This window comes from Saccostrea cucullata, unplaced genomic scaffold, assembly GCF_032062105.1.
Source record: "Saccostrea cucullata isolate Sc308-1 unplaced genomic scaffold, CSIRO_AGI_Scuc_v1 ctg5929, whole genome shotgun sequence".
Lineage (NCBI taxonomy): Eukaryota > Metazoa > Mollusca > Bivalvia > Ostreida > Ostreidae > Saccostrea > Saccostrea cuccullata.
Genome location: NW_026929226.1, coordinates 15415 through 31224, shown reverse-complemented (window position 1 = coordinate 31224; position 15810 = coordinate 15415). Strand labels below are relative to the sequence as shown.

The 15810-nt window shown below is 34.5% G+C and overlaps 1 protein-coding gene across 1 annotated transcript; it reads left to right on the top strand.

Annotated features, from left to right (window-relative positions):
• The first annotated feature begins 2658 nt into the window (after window positions 1-2658).
• Window positions 2659-14011, top strand: LOC134280169 (uncharacterized). Its single transcript, XM_062762596.1, is given in 6 exon segments — window positions 2659-3761; window positions 3764-4071; window positions 4172-4355; window positions 9018-9166; window positions 10369-13411; window positions 13414-14011. Coding segments are annotated over 6 exon segments (5049 nt in total). The 5' UTR covers window positions 2659-2683; the 3' UTR covers window positions 13701-14011.
• The last annotated feature ends 1799 nt before the right edge of the window (window positions 14012-15810 follow it).

The window sequence follows — 15810 nt, the reverse complement described above, 5'->3', positions numbered from 1 at the left end:
CAATAGTAGCGAGTGTCCGAAGCCAAGATTTTCTCGATTCGCACTTTACCAGCAGTGAATTTGGGCGTCTTGAGATTAATGCGCTCAGGACAACAAATACCCGTGGAGCTCAGTACATCTCATAATCTGCACACAAAAAAGCGTTCGATTTGCTTTATATTTTTCATAATGTTGAAAGCACATGCATCTTTCTAATATTCATTCCCAGCACAACAGAATTGTAAAGTATATCAGAATTCGGAAATTTATAATTATTCCACATCAACACGACAAACATGAACAATTTGTAAATAAATCAAATTATACGGAAACACATTTCACACACAAACTATGATGCCATGTATAAACAAGGGATTGTCTATCGTGTCTATTTATGAATCATTAATTACTGTCACATTCAATCAAATTTATTTATGAATGTATAAATAATGTAAAGATAAAAATGTCTAAAATTTGGGCAAAAAAAACTCTTTCTCTCTCTCTCTCTCTCTCTCTCTCTCTCTCTTTTGAAAATCTTTTTTTTTATCATATATACATATTTGCCGAATATGTCTTCAACATTTTAGCAGAGACAGTGATAGTTTCAGGAATACAGCTTATGAGAGAAAATAGCTGTTGATCGTTTAATTTCGCTAAGTCATCAATATTTTACCATTTCTTGACGACTTAAAAAAAAACGGGGGGGGGGGCTAAAGGCTTCTTGACCACCTCTGACAAAACAACCTCGACTGTGTTCTACATGTGACCAAGAGACCTCTCTTTGAATGTCATGATCGGTTAAACTCGTTTATATATTTTTAATTGTAGGGAAGATTTATTCATCAAATAAAAATCATATAGGTAAACAAAAAGCAATTCTTTTCTAACACAATATGAGACTACAAGTACAATGTAACTAGAATTCATGTTTATTTTTATAACACATTTTTTCATCATAGATGAGTATTAGGAAAAGTTGTTGCCATGAGTAATAAGTATCATAGACAAAATAACTAAAAGAAAACTGTGACATATGTTCTAGAATCAATCAGATAGTGCGTTGTATTAGCATATTATAATGAAGTAAAAGATAGCGATATAAAAAAAAAATATAGAAGTTAAAGAGATAAAATTTACCCTGTCTTTCAAAAAGTATAATAAAGAAATGAAGTGGCTACAATTTTTCTGAATTTTTTTAAATGTCCAATGAGGAATTATATTCCCAAAAAGTAAGAAAAGAGTTTCCAAGGCAATTGAACACTCCATTATTTCAGTTTGTTAATTAACATGTTCATTAACGTAAAAACTATCAGAAATGTGAAAACTTGACTATGTAATTCATATTTCAATATGACTGTACCTCGATTTATATTAATTGAGAAATTCAATGTATTATAAGCTCATGAAAAGATGTACACATTTGACTTTTATTTACCCCCCCCCCCACAAAAAAAACAAAGAAAATCCTGTACGTATGACTTCTCGCTCTCAATTTTCACACAAATGCATAAAACAAAAGTAAAATAGCATATCTTGTATCGATTAAAATGCAACCAAAAAATTTACGGTGTCTTTGAATAAAAATGTCCATGCTAAATTGACATAAAAAAATATTACTCACCTTCAATAACCTATTTTCAACCTGTTTTCCCGAGGGTATTTATTTAATCTTATTTTATTTTCTTCCTTATAATAACGTTGGTATTCTATTATGGCAGAGATATACAATAATGTCTCGCTTATACTGTACTCTCTAACTGTTAGGAATAATTTATATTTCACGTGAAAGGAACGCCATACATTTTTCAGTAAAAATACATAACGCGGCGTTAGTCGTTTAATTTCTTTAAAGTTTCACATTTTGTGAATAGTGTACAAATTATAAAATTAAGTATATGGAATACTTTAATGGGAAATAAAGACAAACGAAGTGTTAAGTTATTTGTTTTCAGAAATTATATTGAAAAATAATAACGCCATTGTGACCTCATTGTTACCCCTGCAGTGTTTATCGTGTGATTTTAAACTTATTTGACAACCGTATGAATTAGGTTTAATAAAAATAAATCCACAAGAAACTGATGCAGTAACTGGCATAATGCGCCGTTGCTTTATTCTTTAGTTTTTATGGAAAGTTGCACGGAATACCCGATTTCGCGGATTCAACGATACCGTAATATCGGGTATTATACGCGATTTCACGGATAATACCCGATTTCGAGTATTCTCTCCGACCTGTTTAATTGTTATTGTTCAAGCGTGAACACTACTAATGCATAAGGATTTAATTTTGATTATTTCGTTGTTAACAAGAATTTTTATTGACTATTTGTAGAATAGCATTACTTAAACCTAAGAAGTAGAACTTAATGTCCGTGAAACCTTTAAGTAACAAAGAAATATTCTGCCACACAAAATATCTTCTTCTGTAGTAAATTATATTATCCTGCCTTCGCAGTAAACTTTTCAAATATGAGCTATAAGTTCATAAATTCTAGTTTTTGCTCATTTTTGACCCCTTTTGGTACATTACCTTGCGTATGACGCCGCGACTTAATATTTATCTAGAATAACTTATCTTATACTGCATGTTATTTTCTTTGAAATATTTGAAAAGTTCATATATAATTCATTATATATAATTCATAAAATCATTATTTCAGATGCTATGCCGTCATATGGAGATTATTGCATTAGTTGGTCAATGAAACTAGAATCTTCTCTGGGTAATGAACTAACAGACAGTGTGTGCCAGTTCTGGAAGAGGATTGATAGGCCGGCAGAAAATATGCCCTGGTTCCAAATCATTCCGCATAAAAGACAGGGTTACATGCCTCCACAAACAACAAGAGAGATTAATAGAGAGATGGAATTTCTGGGCGGGAGCATGACTTCGCCATCTAATTTTGTTAAGCACTGGGAAACAACAGCTTCTGTTGAATTCCAACAAGACAAGTCTCTGTTGCTAATTGAAGATTCAACAATGAAAATTGAAATCAGTATATCACCTGATTTCTTGCACGATTATGTTATAGTACACTTACAACGTAGTTTCGTGGCCTTTTACTTCAATGTGAAATATAGTCCAAAATTATTCTTCTCTGCTAGGCACCCGTTCATGTTTTGTAATCTAACAGAAACAAGACTATCAGCCAGTGACCTTCCATTTCAAAAATTTGGCTGGTTGAGCTGTTTTTGTCTAAAGCTAAAAAAAGAAAACCCATTGATACCCAGGATACTTTGGTATATTCAGTATGTAGGTCTATTTGTTGCGTACACTGATATGACAATTGAAGATTCTCAGCAAATGATAGAGGTTACTTTTTCTAGTTACGAAACAGCTTATGCATGGGAATCTCTTTGCTCACAGGGTTTTAAAGTTGTAGACCATTTGACACAAGCTGTTGTAAAGGAAATCACCAGTCTCCAAATCACTGCAGAAGTGTTTCACATAATGGTTGACCTAGTTGCAGAAAAGCCATTCTTTCATTTCTTTGGAGATTTGTTGGAAGCAATGGAAATGACAAAATATACTAAAAATGAAAATAAGAATGACATACCTGGTAATTTAACTTTGGTTAGACGCGCCTTGCTCACTCCAACGAAACGTGTTTTCCTGCCAAAGGAATTATTGAGTCAAAATAGAATTTTACGCCAGTATAACGAAGACTATTTTATCCGGCTTGTTTATCGTGATGAGGATTATCAAAAACTCAATGAGACTCAGTCTGGAACTTTAAACAACGTATTGGCGGACATGAAGCGAACTTTTATTGACGGATTATTATACAAAGTCGCCGTTATGAATATTTGGGATGTTCCAACAGTCAGCTTCGAGAACACAGCTTTTGGTTCTTCAGCTCGTATGATGGAATTACGGCAGACAGCATCAGACAACGAGCTGGAGATCTATCGAAAGAGAGATGTGTTGCCTCGTATGTGTCTCGCTTTGGACTCTGTTTTTCAGCGTCTCAACATACGTTGAACGTTGGGATAGATCAAGGAGAGTTACACTATGAAGCAGATATAAAAAGAAATGGGTATTGCTTCACCGACGGTATTGGAAAGATATCACGGAACCTTGCTTTAAAGGTAATAAAAGAATTTCAATGGAAAAAAAGGGAAGAATGGGTTTTAATCGAACTTTTTTAAAGAGAATTAATATACTAGTATTTAGCTATTTTTAACCTAGGTTGCGAAGAAAATGAATATGAAATACATACCGTCTGCTTTCCAAATTCGTTATGGTGGTTGTAAAGGCGTTGTTGCATTAGATCCGTCTCTTGGAGAGATTAATGTACTCGTTATAAGAGAGAGCATGAGAAAATTTCAAAGTGGATCGACAAGTCTAGAGGTGTTACAGGTTACTCGTCCAGGTATTTCTTATACATGTACATCTGATTCAATAATAAAATACTTAAGGAATTTATCTCATCTGAGCCAAAAGCTCAGGTGATTTTTTCTAATCACATTTTGTCCGTCGTCCATCTGTAAACTTTTCACATTCTCGACTTCTTCTCAAGAACCACTGAACCAATTTTAACCAAACTTAGTACATAGCATCCTTGGATAAATGGGAGTTTAAATTGTTAAAATGAAGGCCAGGTCCATTTAAACGGGGAGATAATCAAGAAAAGACAAAAATAGGGTGGGGTCATGAAAATATTCTTATCAAGAACCACTGGGCCAGAAAAGCAGATATTTAAATGGAAGCATCCTTAGGTTTTGTAAATTCTAAATTATTAACTTAATGACCCCCAGGGGTAGGGTAATAGGGAATTCAAGTTTGTCTGGGTTGTATTACAGTAACTATAAACTGAAACAGACAAAAGTAAAAATTTCAATCATTTCATTTAGTATTTGCATTTGTCTTTAATTGCAACTTTTGAAAAATATAAGCATCTTAAAACCCCAGTCACATTTCCAAAAACGACCAACGGCCGACGGGTTTTGAAGCAAAAATGGGATTCTTCGGTTGACAGTCGTCAGTTCATCGGCCGTTGTCTTGGCCGATTTTGGCCTATTTTTTTGTCGGCCGACCAATTTTGTGTCCATCGGTTCAAGTTATAATTTTTCATGCGTCGGTGGCCGAATTCTTCAAGTGCAGTTATCCGTCGACCAACCTTCGATCATCGTCCGACCATCGGCTGTCAGTTTATTAAGTCGGTCGTCCGTCGTTGGACAATAAGGGTGTTGAAAATTTCGGCCGAAGGTTAAAATCAAACTGTAGCTCAGAGCTCGATGATCGGGCGACGATTGGCCGACTTGTGAATATTAAACCTATTAAAGATACATAACACAAACAAAATTTTGATGCATGGATTGATATAAATTTTTTGAACGGAGATAACATAAACAATTAATCCGTAAGATATAAAGAAATCTTAAGTGTTCTTTGCTGCTTAGATATGCATCATTTGTCATTTTTAAGCGATTGCATACAAATTTTACACACATTTTCAACATTGAGTCACAATTTTATAAGATTCTGCCACTTTGCCTTGCAAACATTACTCACGTCACCTATCTGAATATAAATATGAAAAAAATATTGCTGATTTCTAAAGAAAAAAAGATTTTTGTGCTATTTATCCAAGTCATCGGTCTCCCTAGGAAATAATGTGACTGCTCCGTGTCGCCCGATACTGTGTCGGCCGATCCTGTTCTTTCAGCCGACAAGACCAGAAAAATTTAGTCGCCCGACCATCGGCTTAAATGTGACCTAGGCATAAGTTTTGTCTATCAAATACACTTTACATTTACTAGCCTCTTCCAAACTACGTTTAAGCTCACCTGAGCCGAAGGCTCAAGTGAGCTTTTCTGATCACATTTTGTCCGGCGTCCGTCTGTCCGTCTGTCTGTCTGTCTGTAAACTTTAAACATTTTCGTCTTCTTCTCAAGAACCGCTGGGCCAATTTCAACCAAACTTGCCGCAAAGCATCCTTGTATAAAGTGGATTCAATTTTGTGCAAATAAAGGGCCACGCCCTCATTCAAGGGGAGATAATTGAGAATTAGTGACAATTAGGTGGTATGTTTTAAAAATTTTCTTCTCAAGAACCACTGTGCCAGGAAAGATGAAATTTATGGGGAAACATTCTCAGGTAGTGTAGATTCAAGTTTGTTCAAATCATGTCCCCCGGGGGAAGGGCGGGGCCACCATGGTCGACCAAGGTTTTATATAGAAATATATAGGAAAATTCTTTAAAAATCTTCTTCTCAAGAACAGAAAAGCCATAATTGCTCATATTTATATGGAAGCATCCCCAGGTAGTGTAGATTCAAATTTGTTCAAATCATGACCCCCGGGGGTAGGGAGGGGCCACAATGGCCGACCAAAATTTTATATAGAAATATATAGGAAAATTCTTTAAAAATCTTCTTCTAAAGAACAGCAAAGCCATAATTGCTCATATTTATATGGATGCTTCCCCATGTAGTGTAGATTTAAGTTTGTTCAAATCATGACCCCCGGGGGTAGGGCGGGGCCACAATGGCCGACCAATTTTTAGGTCACCTGAGTAAACTCAGGTGACCTATTGCTATCTGTTTTCGTCCGTCGTCGTTCGTCGTGCGTCGTTCGTCGTGCGTTAACATTTGAACATTTTCAGCTTCTTCTCTGCAACCACTTAACCAATTTCAACCAAATTTGGCACAAAGCATCTATGGGTGAAGGGGAACAAAAATTGTGAATTTCATGATCCCTGCCCCCCTGGGGCCTGAGGGGTGGGGCCAAAACCACTAAAATTAATGCAATCTTTAAAAATCTTCTTCTTTACTCCTGGACATCAAGCAATCAAACTGTTTGCATGATTGTAATCAGCAATGAGTCCTCTACCAAAATTGTGAAATTCATGGCCCTGGGGTCAGGGGTTCTAGTGCTAGGGCGGGGCTAAATAAGTAGGTAGTGAAAATGCATTATTTCTTTGAAAATCTTCTTCTCTGCTCCTGGGTATTAAATAAACCAACAAAGTACATAGTAATGATGAGCAAGAGTGCCTCTACCAAAATTGTGAATTTTATGGCCCCAGGGTCAGGGGTTCTGGTGTTAGGGTGGGGCTCTATTGATTATATAGTGAAAATACATTATTTATTTGAAAATCTTCCTATCTGCTCCTGGGTATTAAATAAACTAACTAAGTACATAGTTATGATAAGCAAGAGTGCCTCTACCAAAATTATGAATTTTATGGCCCCAGGGTCAGGGGTTCTTGTTTTAGGGTGGGGCTCTAATGATTATATAGTGAATTGCATGAATTCTTTGAACATCTTATCCTTTGCTCCTGGTTAATATGCTAATGATTTTATTACATATTTAAGGCCAGGATTTATTTTATTTTCAGTTGTACAAATCCTCCGCTCAAGGTTTTGAATTTTCAGAAAAAAAATAAAACATTTTTTTCCCCGATGGTCAAATATGAGTCGGGATCGAGATTTTAAATTTACGAACTCGCACTTCCGGTTTTAAGATGAAACGGCGGGTAAATAAAGCTTTCTTGGTTTAGTGTAAAATTCATCGATACGAGTTCCATTCAAAACGTTTCACCCGTTCAAAGGACAAATAAAATGCTGACGACTTTGTTGCACAATGACTTGCTGGTGAGATAATTATGTATTCGTTTCAGAAGTATCTATATCTGTCTGTAAATTATTTTCCTCCCCCAGGTTTTAAACTGCCCGTACGTGGTAGCTATTGCATATTGCCAGCGACATTGTTTAGGTCTCTGTTATAGCTTACAGTCTAAGCATCATTCTTCAGATAAGGGTTGCTTATGCATCAGATGTAATGAATAAAACTATGGGAGAAGTTAAGTCCATTTGAGGAAGAAATGAACAATAACCTGAAGAAATAAAAAAAAATTAACTATTAAAAGGCAAGAATATACAAATATACACAGGCATGTAGTATCATTTGTATCAGCCAGAGAAATTATTTTACACTTAATTGAAAAAATATTCACCCTACTCCCCAATACTCCCTGTCTGTTTTATGATAGGAATTATAATTTTAGGCATCAAGTAAATTTTAGAACAATGTCTGCACATTCACCTAACACATATTAAAAAAATGAAGATATATTGAAAGACTTTTAAAGAATTGATTTTTTAAAATATATTTTGACCAACATCACAAAATTTATATAACTGGCCCAAACTGGCGGATGATGAAATAAGCAATTAAATGTTCTACTTTCCTATTTGTAAGCATTATGTGTCCAGTGGTAAGGAGCCTATTAGAATAGCATAAAAAAAGAATGTACAAATTGTTAATAATTGATTTATCAAATTTTTTTTTTATTTCCTTCTCCTTCGGGACTTTTTTATTCTTATGTTCATAACTAAACCTAAAGATGAAAAAAATGCTGGCCTTCTTATGAAGAGAGGGGCCTCTTTCAAAATCGATAAATTCAGGGCCACTGGGTCAGGGGTACCATGGGGGTACTTTGACTAAAAGTAAATTAATGCTTTGAAATCTGCCCTTTGATAAGCAATGGTGCCTCTTTCAAAATTTGTAAATTTTATGGCTTTTGGATTAAAACACGAACCAAATACAATCGCGGGAAAGTTGTTACATGATACTCAGGTGACCTATAAGGCCCGTGGGCCTCTTGTTTTATATAGAAATATATTAATAGGAAAATTCTTTAAAAATCTTTTTCTCAAGAACAGCAAAGCCATAATTGCTAATATTTATATGGAAGCATCCCCAGATAGAGTACAAATCATGACCCCCGGGGGTAGGGCGGGCCCACAATGGCCGACTAAAGTTTTATATAGAAATATATAGGAAAACTCTTTAAAAATCTTCTTCTCAAGAATAGCAAAGCCATAATTCTCATATATAAATGGATGCATCCTCAGGTAGTGTAGATTCAAGTTTGTTCAAATCATGACCCCCGGGGTAGGGCGTGGCCAAACTCTTGGATATAAACTTTTCAATAGTAAACCAATTTATACTTTTTCCTAGCCACAATGCTCGGGTGAGCGATGTGGCCCATGGGCCTCTTGTTTTATTTATGCATCAAATTACATTGACAGTGCCACTTCATCTTAACCGACAAGTTATAACACTGCTATCAGGACTTGGAATTCAAGATGAAATCTTCTTAGATCTTCAAGAATCGATGCTGATGGATTTATCCGATATGTTACTCTACAACGATAAAGCACTGAAAGGTTTACAACAGGTGAAGGAATATATTCATTTCTGAATATTTACATTTGCTGATGTGTTTCCCTATATAACAATGCAAATAAAATTGAAATTCAATTTTTAATGACATGCAGTTGGTCACATAATCAGATGAAAAGCAAACAGGCACGAGCCATTTGGAAAATTCCTATTGTGACGTCACACGACGTCGTAGATACGTTATGTTGCATTTTCAAGGAAAAATCTAAATAATGCATAAATTTATTTGATAACGCCTACTATAGTATGTATCAAAAAGTATTTTAAAAATATGCTTCTGTGTTCGCAATACAAAAGTATTTACGAAGAAAATCTGTTGTAAAATTATTAATACATATACACAAAGTGCAAATTAACTAAATATCGAAACTCGCGTGAACTATTTCCGTTACTCTGTAGTCTAAAATATTATACAAGTAGATGTATGATATTTAGTATCAATATTTCCAACAAATAGAAGTTATGAAATCCCGCGTATTTACTAAAATAATGTGTATTTATTCCTTTCAGTGACTAAAAATATCTACAGATAAAGCATTTTCTCGGTAGATTCATATCATCAAGTCGTTCCTGCATGAATTAAGGATTTCCATCCCTAATGGGACCAAATTCTCTACCCTTAAATGTCTGTCAAGTACATAATACTCTGATATTATATTAAAGCATTTTATAATGGAAAGGGATTGTCTGTGAGAATGTTTTAAAAATGTCATTAATTAATAAGTAGTTAATTAACAAAGATTGCATTGAAGCCTTTGGGGAAAAGCGGTTTTTTTTTTCAAAATAAAAATTCAACTAATTTGAATATCAGTAAATCCTGCGGTGGAAAGATGCATTGAGACTTTAAGAATAGAATGACAATTGAAACCAATTTTTTACCGGCTAAATGTTTTTAAATTGATTTATTATTTATTAATTTAAAAAGGGGAGATAACTCTTACCAAAGTTCAAGGTCATATATTGGGACACATCCCACTATCCATAATAATGGTAATAAATGGGAAGTATGTCTAAATAAACTGAATATTCAATGCCTACATATCTGTTATGTATTCAATTTCATTGAATTTGATCCTATTAGGGATTGAATGCCTTAAAGCCATTGGATGCTATGTTCACAATAATTGCATTAATATACAGTCACATTTTTCAGGATTATGTTTTTAATTATGTTTATTGTTTGGCTTTTATTTGTAGTTGGCGTTGGACATAAATTTCCAAGAACTCTTCGACAAGGGGATAAACTTTGTTCGAGAACCATTCTTTAGATCAATGCTTTTAAGAATATTCCAGCAGAAACTGTATGATTTGAAAAGGAGATCGAGGATTCAGATACCTTCAGACAAAGGTCGGTACATGATGGGCACATCAGATGAAACACAGTCACTAAAGTATGGTCAAGTTTTTATTCAATACTCGAAAGAACTTAATCATCCTCAAAGAAATGTAAAACTTATTCTGGGTAAAGTAGTGGTCACAAAAAATCCTTGCTTCCATCCCGGAGATATCCGGATATTTGAAGCAGTGTGTATTCCTCATCTGAGCCATATGGTAGACTGCATTGTTTTCCCTCAGCTTGGGTCGAGACCTCATCCTGACGAAATGTCAGGATCCGACCTTGATGGTGACGAGTACTTCGTATGCTGGGACGAGCGGCTTTACGCATTTGAGAATGTAGATCCAATGGACTTTCCTAAAGCAGAAAAGACTTATTTGGAGAGAGATGTTGAGTTGTCAGACATTGCTGAATTTCTGGCAAATTACATAAAGAATGATAATCTGGGAATAATAGCTAATGCTCATCTTGCTTTGGCAGACAGTGAACCGGAAGGAATATTTTCCGTTCATTGTCTTGAGTTAGCTGAAATGCACTCCGAAGCTGTTGATTTTCCAAAAACTAGGAAATGTCCACATGCGCGGAACGAAATCCGTCCAAAAAAATATCCAGATTTTATGGGGAAAAAAGATAAAATTCAGTATTTTTCTTTTAAAGTTCTTGGAAAACTTTTCCTTCAATGTCAATCATTTCTCCATAACATTGATATAGAAGAAAGACCCGATTTGCTTATTGATGATGAATTAGTTTCCTTTTTAACGGACGAAGAACTCAAGGATGCTATTTTACAAAGAACAACTTACAATGAAAACTTACAGGGAATAATGAATATGTATGGAATAGAAAATGAAGTAGAAGCAGTCAGTGGTTCCCTAAAAGCGCTGAAACGTAAAAGAGGTTGCTTAAAAGACGAAGAATTTCAGACTGGAAAAATAGTTCGGGAGAAAGTCTCATCATTAATGCAAAGAACAAGAAAAATATTCTTCGAAAAATTTGGTGGTGAGCAAAACAAAACTACTCCAGAATTCGATAAGGCTATGCGTATTAAGGCTTCTGCTTGGTACACAGTAACTTACACTTTGCCAAACCCTACATTTCTAAGTTTTCCTTGGGTTGTCGCCGATATTTTGTGCAAGATGAAGAAAAGACAGGGACAAATTGCCGCTATTGAAGAAGTTGATTTATCCCTTGAGCGTCGTTGGAACCTTAAAGAGGAAGAGCACAAAATGGCCTCTTATTGGATGGAGAGTTTAAGAAACAAAGTTATACAAAAGTTTCACAAATCCATTTACTTCGAATGGATTGATTTATTTAAGAATGGCATTGTTATACCTGAAGACTGCAATGTAGTTTTGGGATTCCAAAGTGGGGACTATGAAAAAGTTGTTTTAACAATGCAAGCTCTTTCTTCTAGTACAAGCAATGATCCATTTGAAAATGATCTTATTTACAAAATCAAGCTGGGAGGGGGTAGGATAGGAAATGTTAGACTGACAGCTGACGAAAGGATTATCAAATTGAGCAGATCTCTCGGTTGCTTTCTTAAACAGAACGAAAGTATAATAAGACACGTAGCCCAATTTTTGTACGATTATTTTATGCACCAAATTTTACCGAAAATTACCCCTGATGTCATAAAAGACCTTCTACCAATTATGCTTCTAAAGGAATCCCTTTTAAGGATGAAAAGACTGAATACTTCCTCTGAGGCACACATTCTTTTGAATTGCTTGAGAAATGTAAGGGGGTACATACAGAACATCTCCAATTGTAAGGACTTGCCTGAAGGTTCTTTAAATTGGCTGATAAGAAACTCAGAAGAAATAGTTATCCATTGCCTGGTTGAATACATGATGATAGCTCGTTGTTTATCCGTGGAATATTTAAATGAAGATGAGACATTTGAGTTTGAGGTATGGGAAACTTTCAAATTCTCAGCTGAGTCATTAAACATAATGCATTATGCCGCTGCTTATGCAAAATACAAATTGTCCGAAATTACTGGTGCAGATATGTTTTTCCATCAAGTAGAGGTTGGAAAAACTAAAGCAGTACAAATTGATGCACATGGAACAAGAGTTCAACTTTTGCGATTTCGAAAGGCCCTTTATGATTTTTTGAAAAAATCTGAAAGCATTACCACTGGCGAACGTGGACAAACTACAGTGGAAGAGACGTTTTCAGTATCATTCGAAGGTTGTTCGAATCGTGATGAGCAGTTAACTTTTGAAAGGTGGAGTGGGCCCTGCCAGAACCAACACAATAGTGAAATTCGCTATCTCCCTTGCCTTGTTCATGGATCAGAATCACCTGCATGTATTGATTTTGTAAGCACTTTTTCCAGGCAATGGGAAAAAATCAAGGATGAATATATCCCAATTTTCCATGGAAATTTATCAATAGTGCTCTCATTTGGTAATTTTTATGTTATGAACGTAGATAAACAAATGATGACAATATCAGAATTGAACGGATATTTACAAAGTTATGAAAAAAGACGGTCAGAACTTTTATCAAGAAGACAGAGAGGGGGTTTCATCCGTATTCCTTATTCATTTGCTTTTCTACCGATAAGTGGACACTACAACAACTTAAGTGAGTGTCTTAATCTAAACTTTGAGAAGATTAATTCACAAAAAGAGGTGAAAGTCAGACTTGCAAACGAGGGAATGTGTGACCTAGACGAGCATATGAATTGCATAAGATATAGTGCTCCTCAAATAAAGTGGTTGGTGCATCAAATTGTTCTCACGCCCAAACGAAGGACATGTAATGGAAATCAAATAAGTGTAAGGTGCAAAATACAGTCATATAGATCGTTGGACAGGAAAGCCATCGAATCAATGAAAGGACTCCAAGGGCTTCTTGACATTGGAAAACACGTTGTGAAGACTAATGAAGGTTATGACTAACCTCAGATGACATTAAATTCATAAGAGAAAAAGAAACAGATATTTATGAAAACAGGCACCTAAACATTCATGAGGGAGTATGGCGTTCAATGCGTGTTGAGGTGTCAAAAGTCAAGGAATATCAAGTTAGATTCCGTCAATGTACCAAACTTTCAGAAAAAACAGAGTTGGCGATTATTCCGGGTATGCTTGATATAAATTCCTCTGACGAAGAAGTGAAACATTACTCAAAGCAATTGTGGGATATTGCACTTTATTTTGGAAAACAACTTAATTGTTAGAAGACATTGTACATGTATGTGGACACAATTTTTATAATTATAATATAAACTTTAAAAACTGCACATTTCTGCTTCATTTCATGAGCAAGGTTGTTTTTGATGTGTTGTTAAATGTCACATAACAAATATTCACACAAAGAGCATGAACATTGTATCTTGTGATAATTATGTAACAGTTCTTAAAGTTGCCCAGTCAGTAAATATGTGTCCTTTAAGGTTTTCAATGTATAATGACCATATTTTGTACCAGATAAATGAATGGGCCGAAATGATTAATCATGGTAGCATTTTTAAGGTGTGATGAAATAAAATTACTCTCAAAATTTTAATTTTTTTTATCATTGTCTAATTTATTGCACGACAAATTTTATATTGACATCTATGGACATCGAATATTATATTAAGATATTATAAAACGTTATGTGAATTTCATACATATCTCTTGGTAAAAATATGCATACATTCTCTTTTTATTAAAATATGATATAAAATGAATCATATATCGCAGAACTTTCAATAGAAAATATACTGAACATTTATGCAAGATCCCAAATTTTAAAGAATGACTGCACTTAAGGACGTTTTTTCGAACCTTTTCGGCTACCCATTTTAAGCTTAACATTCGATATATCGCTTAATTAATTTATGATTAATGTGCAAGCATATGCTTTTGATATATATTTCTAGAATTTCTCGTCATACATATTTCAATAATAACATACAACGCTATTCAAAAGAACATGTTTAAGCCATAAATTCCGGGAAATTGAACTGGACCGCTTTCGATTTTAAGGTCGCAGCATTTAAATCGCATGGAAATGGATCATAAGCACATGGTTTTCCGTATTTCATTTACATTATATATATTTAAAAAAGGCGGAGAGGAGGGTTTTGTGTTCATTGTGTACAAAAAATAAATGGTTTATTACCATGCATATAATTTCATTAATTTGTATCCACGTAAGTAAGTAACGTAACTAAGTAAAGAGCAGAAAAAACAAAAAGTTAATAAAAATAAACACAATTGTAATAAACTTATTTATGCATTTTGTAAGCTTAGGTTGGTAGTGTCTGTTTTAAGAATTATTGGTAGATGAAAATTAAGAATTATTGGTAGATGAAAATGACACTGAAATACATTTTTATTTTCTGAACATAATGGACTGTCATCGCATATTATTAAATGAAAAATAATTTGCAACCTGTCTATAGGATAATCTGAAATAAGTACGCACGGTAAATCCGTATATGACCAAGCAATTTGATTATTGGCAGAGTTAATTTTCAAAAAAGTTTTGATCGGTATTCAGAGTATAAAGGACAATGCATTAAAAAAATGAATTTCGGCTGCTACATATCAAGCACTGCATAATTTTCTCTATCTAAACGTTCTTTTAAAATTGGAATGCTTAAAAATTCACTGCATACTCATGTATTATTTGCTGTCAAGCAGCGAATTAACTAAATCTTAAAATAATTATGGGCGACTTCGGTTCGTACCCGAGTACGTACTCGAGTTACTTGAGTTTCAATCGAACGACCATAGTTACTACCCAAAATTTATACGTCATATGACCTTATGAACTCTACCCAAGCTAACCCAGCCATACAGTAGGATTACTAGAGTTTCGAAATGGCGGCGTCGAAAGAAAAACCCGAACGTAGAAATTATTTTTTACTAAATATTATGTTTAGCATCGCTTATCCTTAAAAGCAAACTTCAAAACGCACTTTCTACATGAACGCTTTATAATTTATATGAATACATGTTTATTTGATTAGATTTTTCAGGCTTACAGCTCGATAACAGCAGAGACATAAATTCAAATTCGAAACCAAAAAACTTCAGAGCTGAAAAAGAAAAACATTTCAACTGCAGCAAAAGCTATAGAAAAAATTAAATCAACAGATGATGTCAAAATGGACCTATTCGATCGCCTTTTAAAACTCATAGAGGAAATTTATTTTATTTTCGCTACCCTTCAAACTCATATGAGTTCGCTTGAAAACCACATGTTTGTGTAAACATCCGGTCATGTGACGTCAACCAGGAGTTAACACTCGGGTATGAATCGAAGTCGCCCTATGTGTTCGTACCTACAGTGTATTA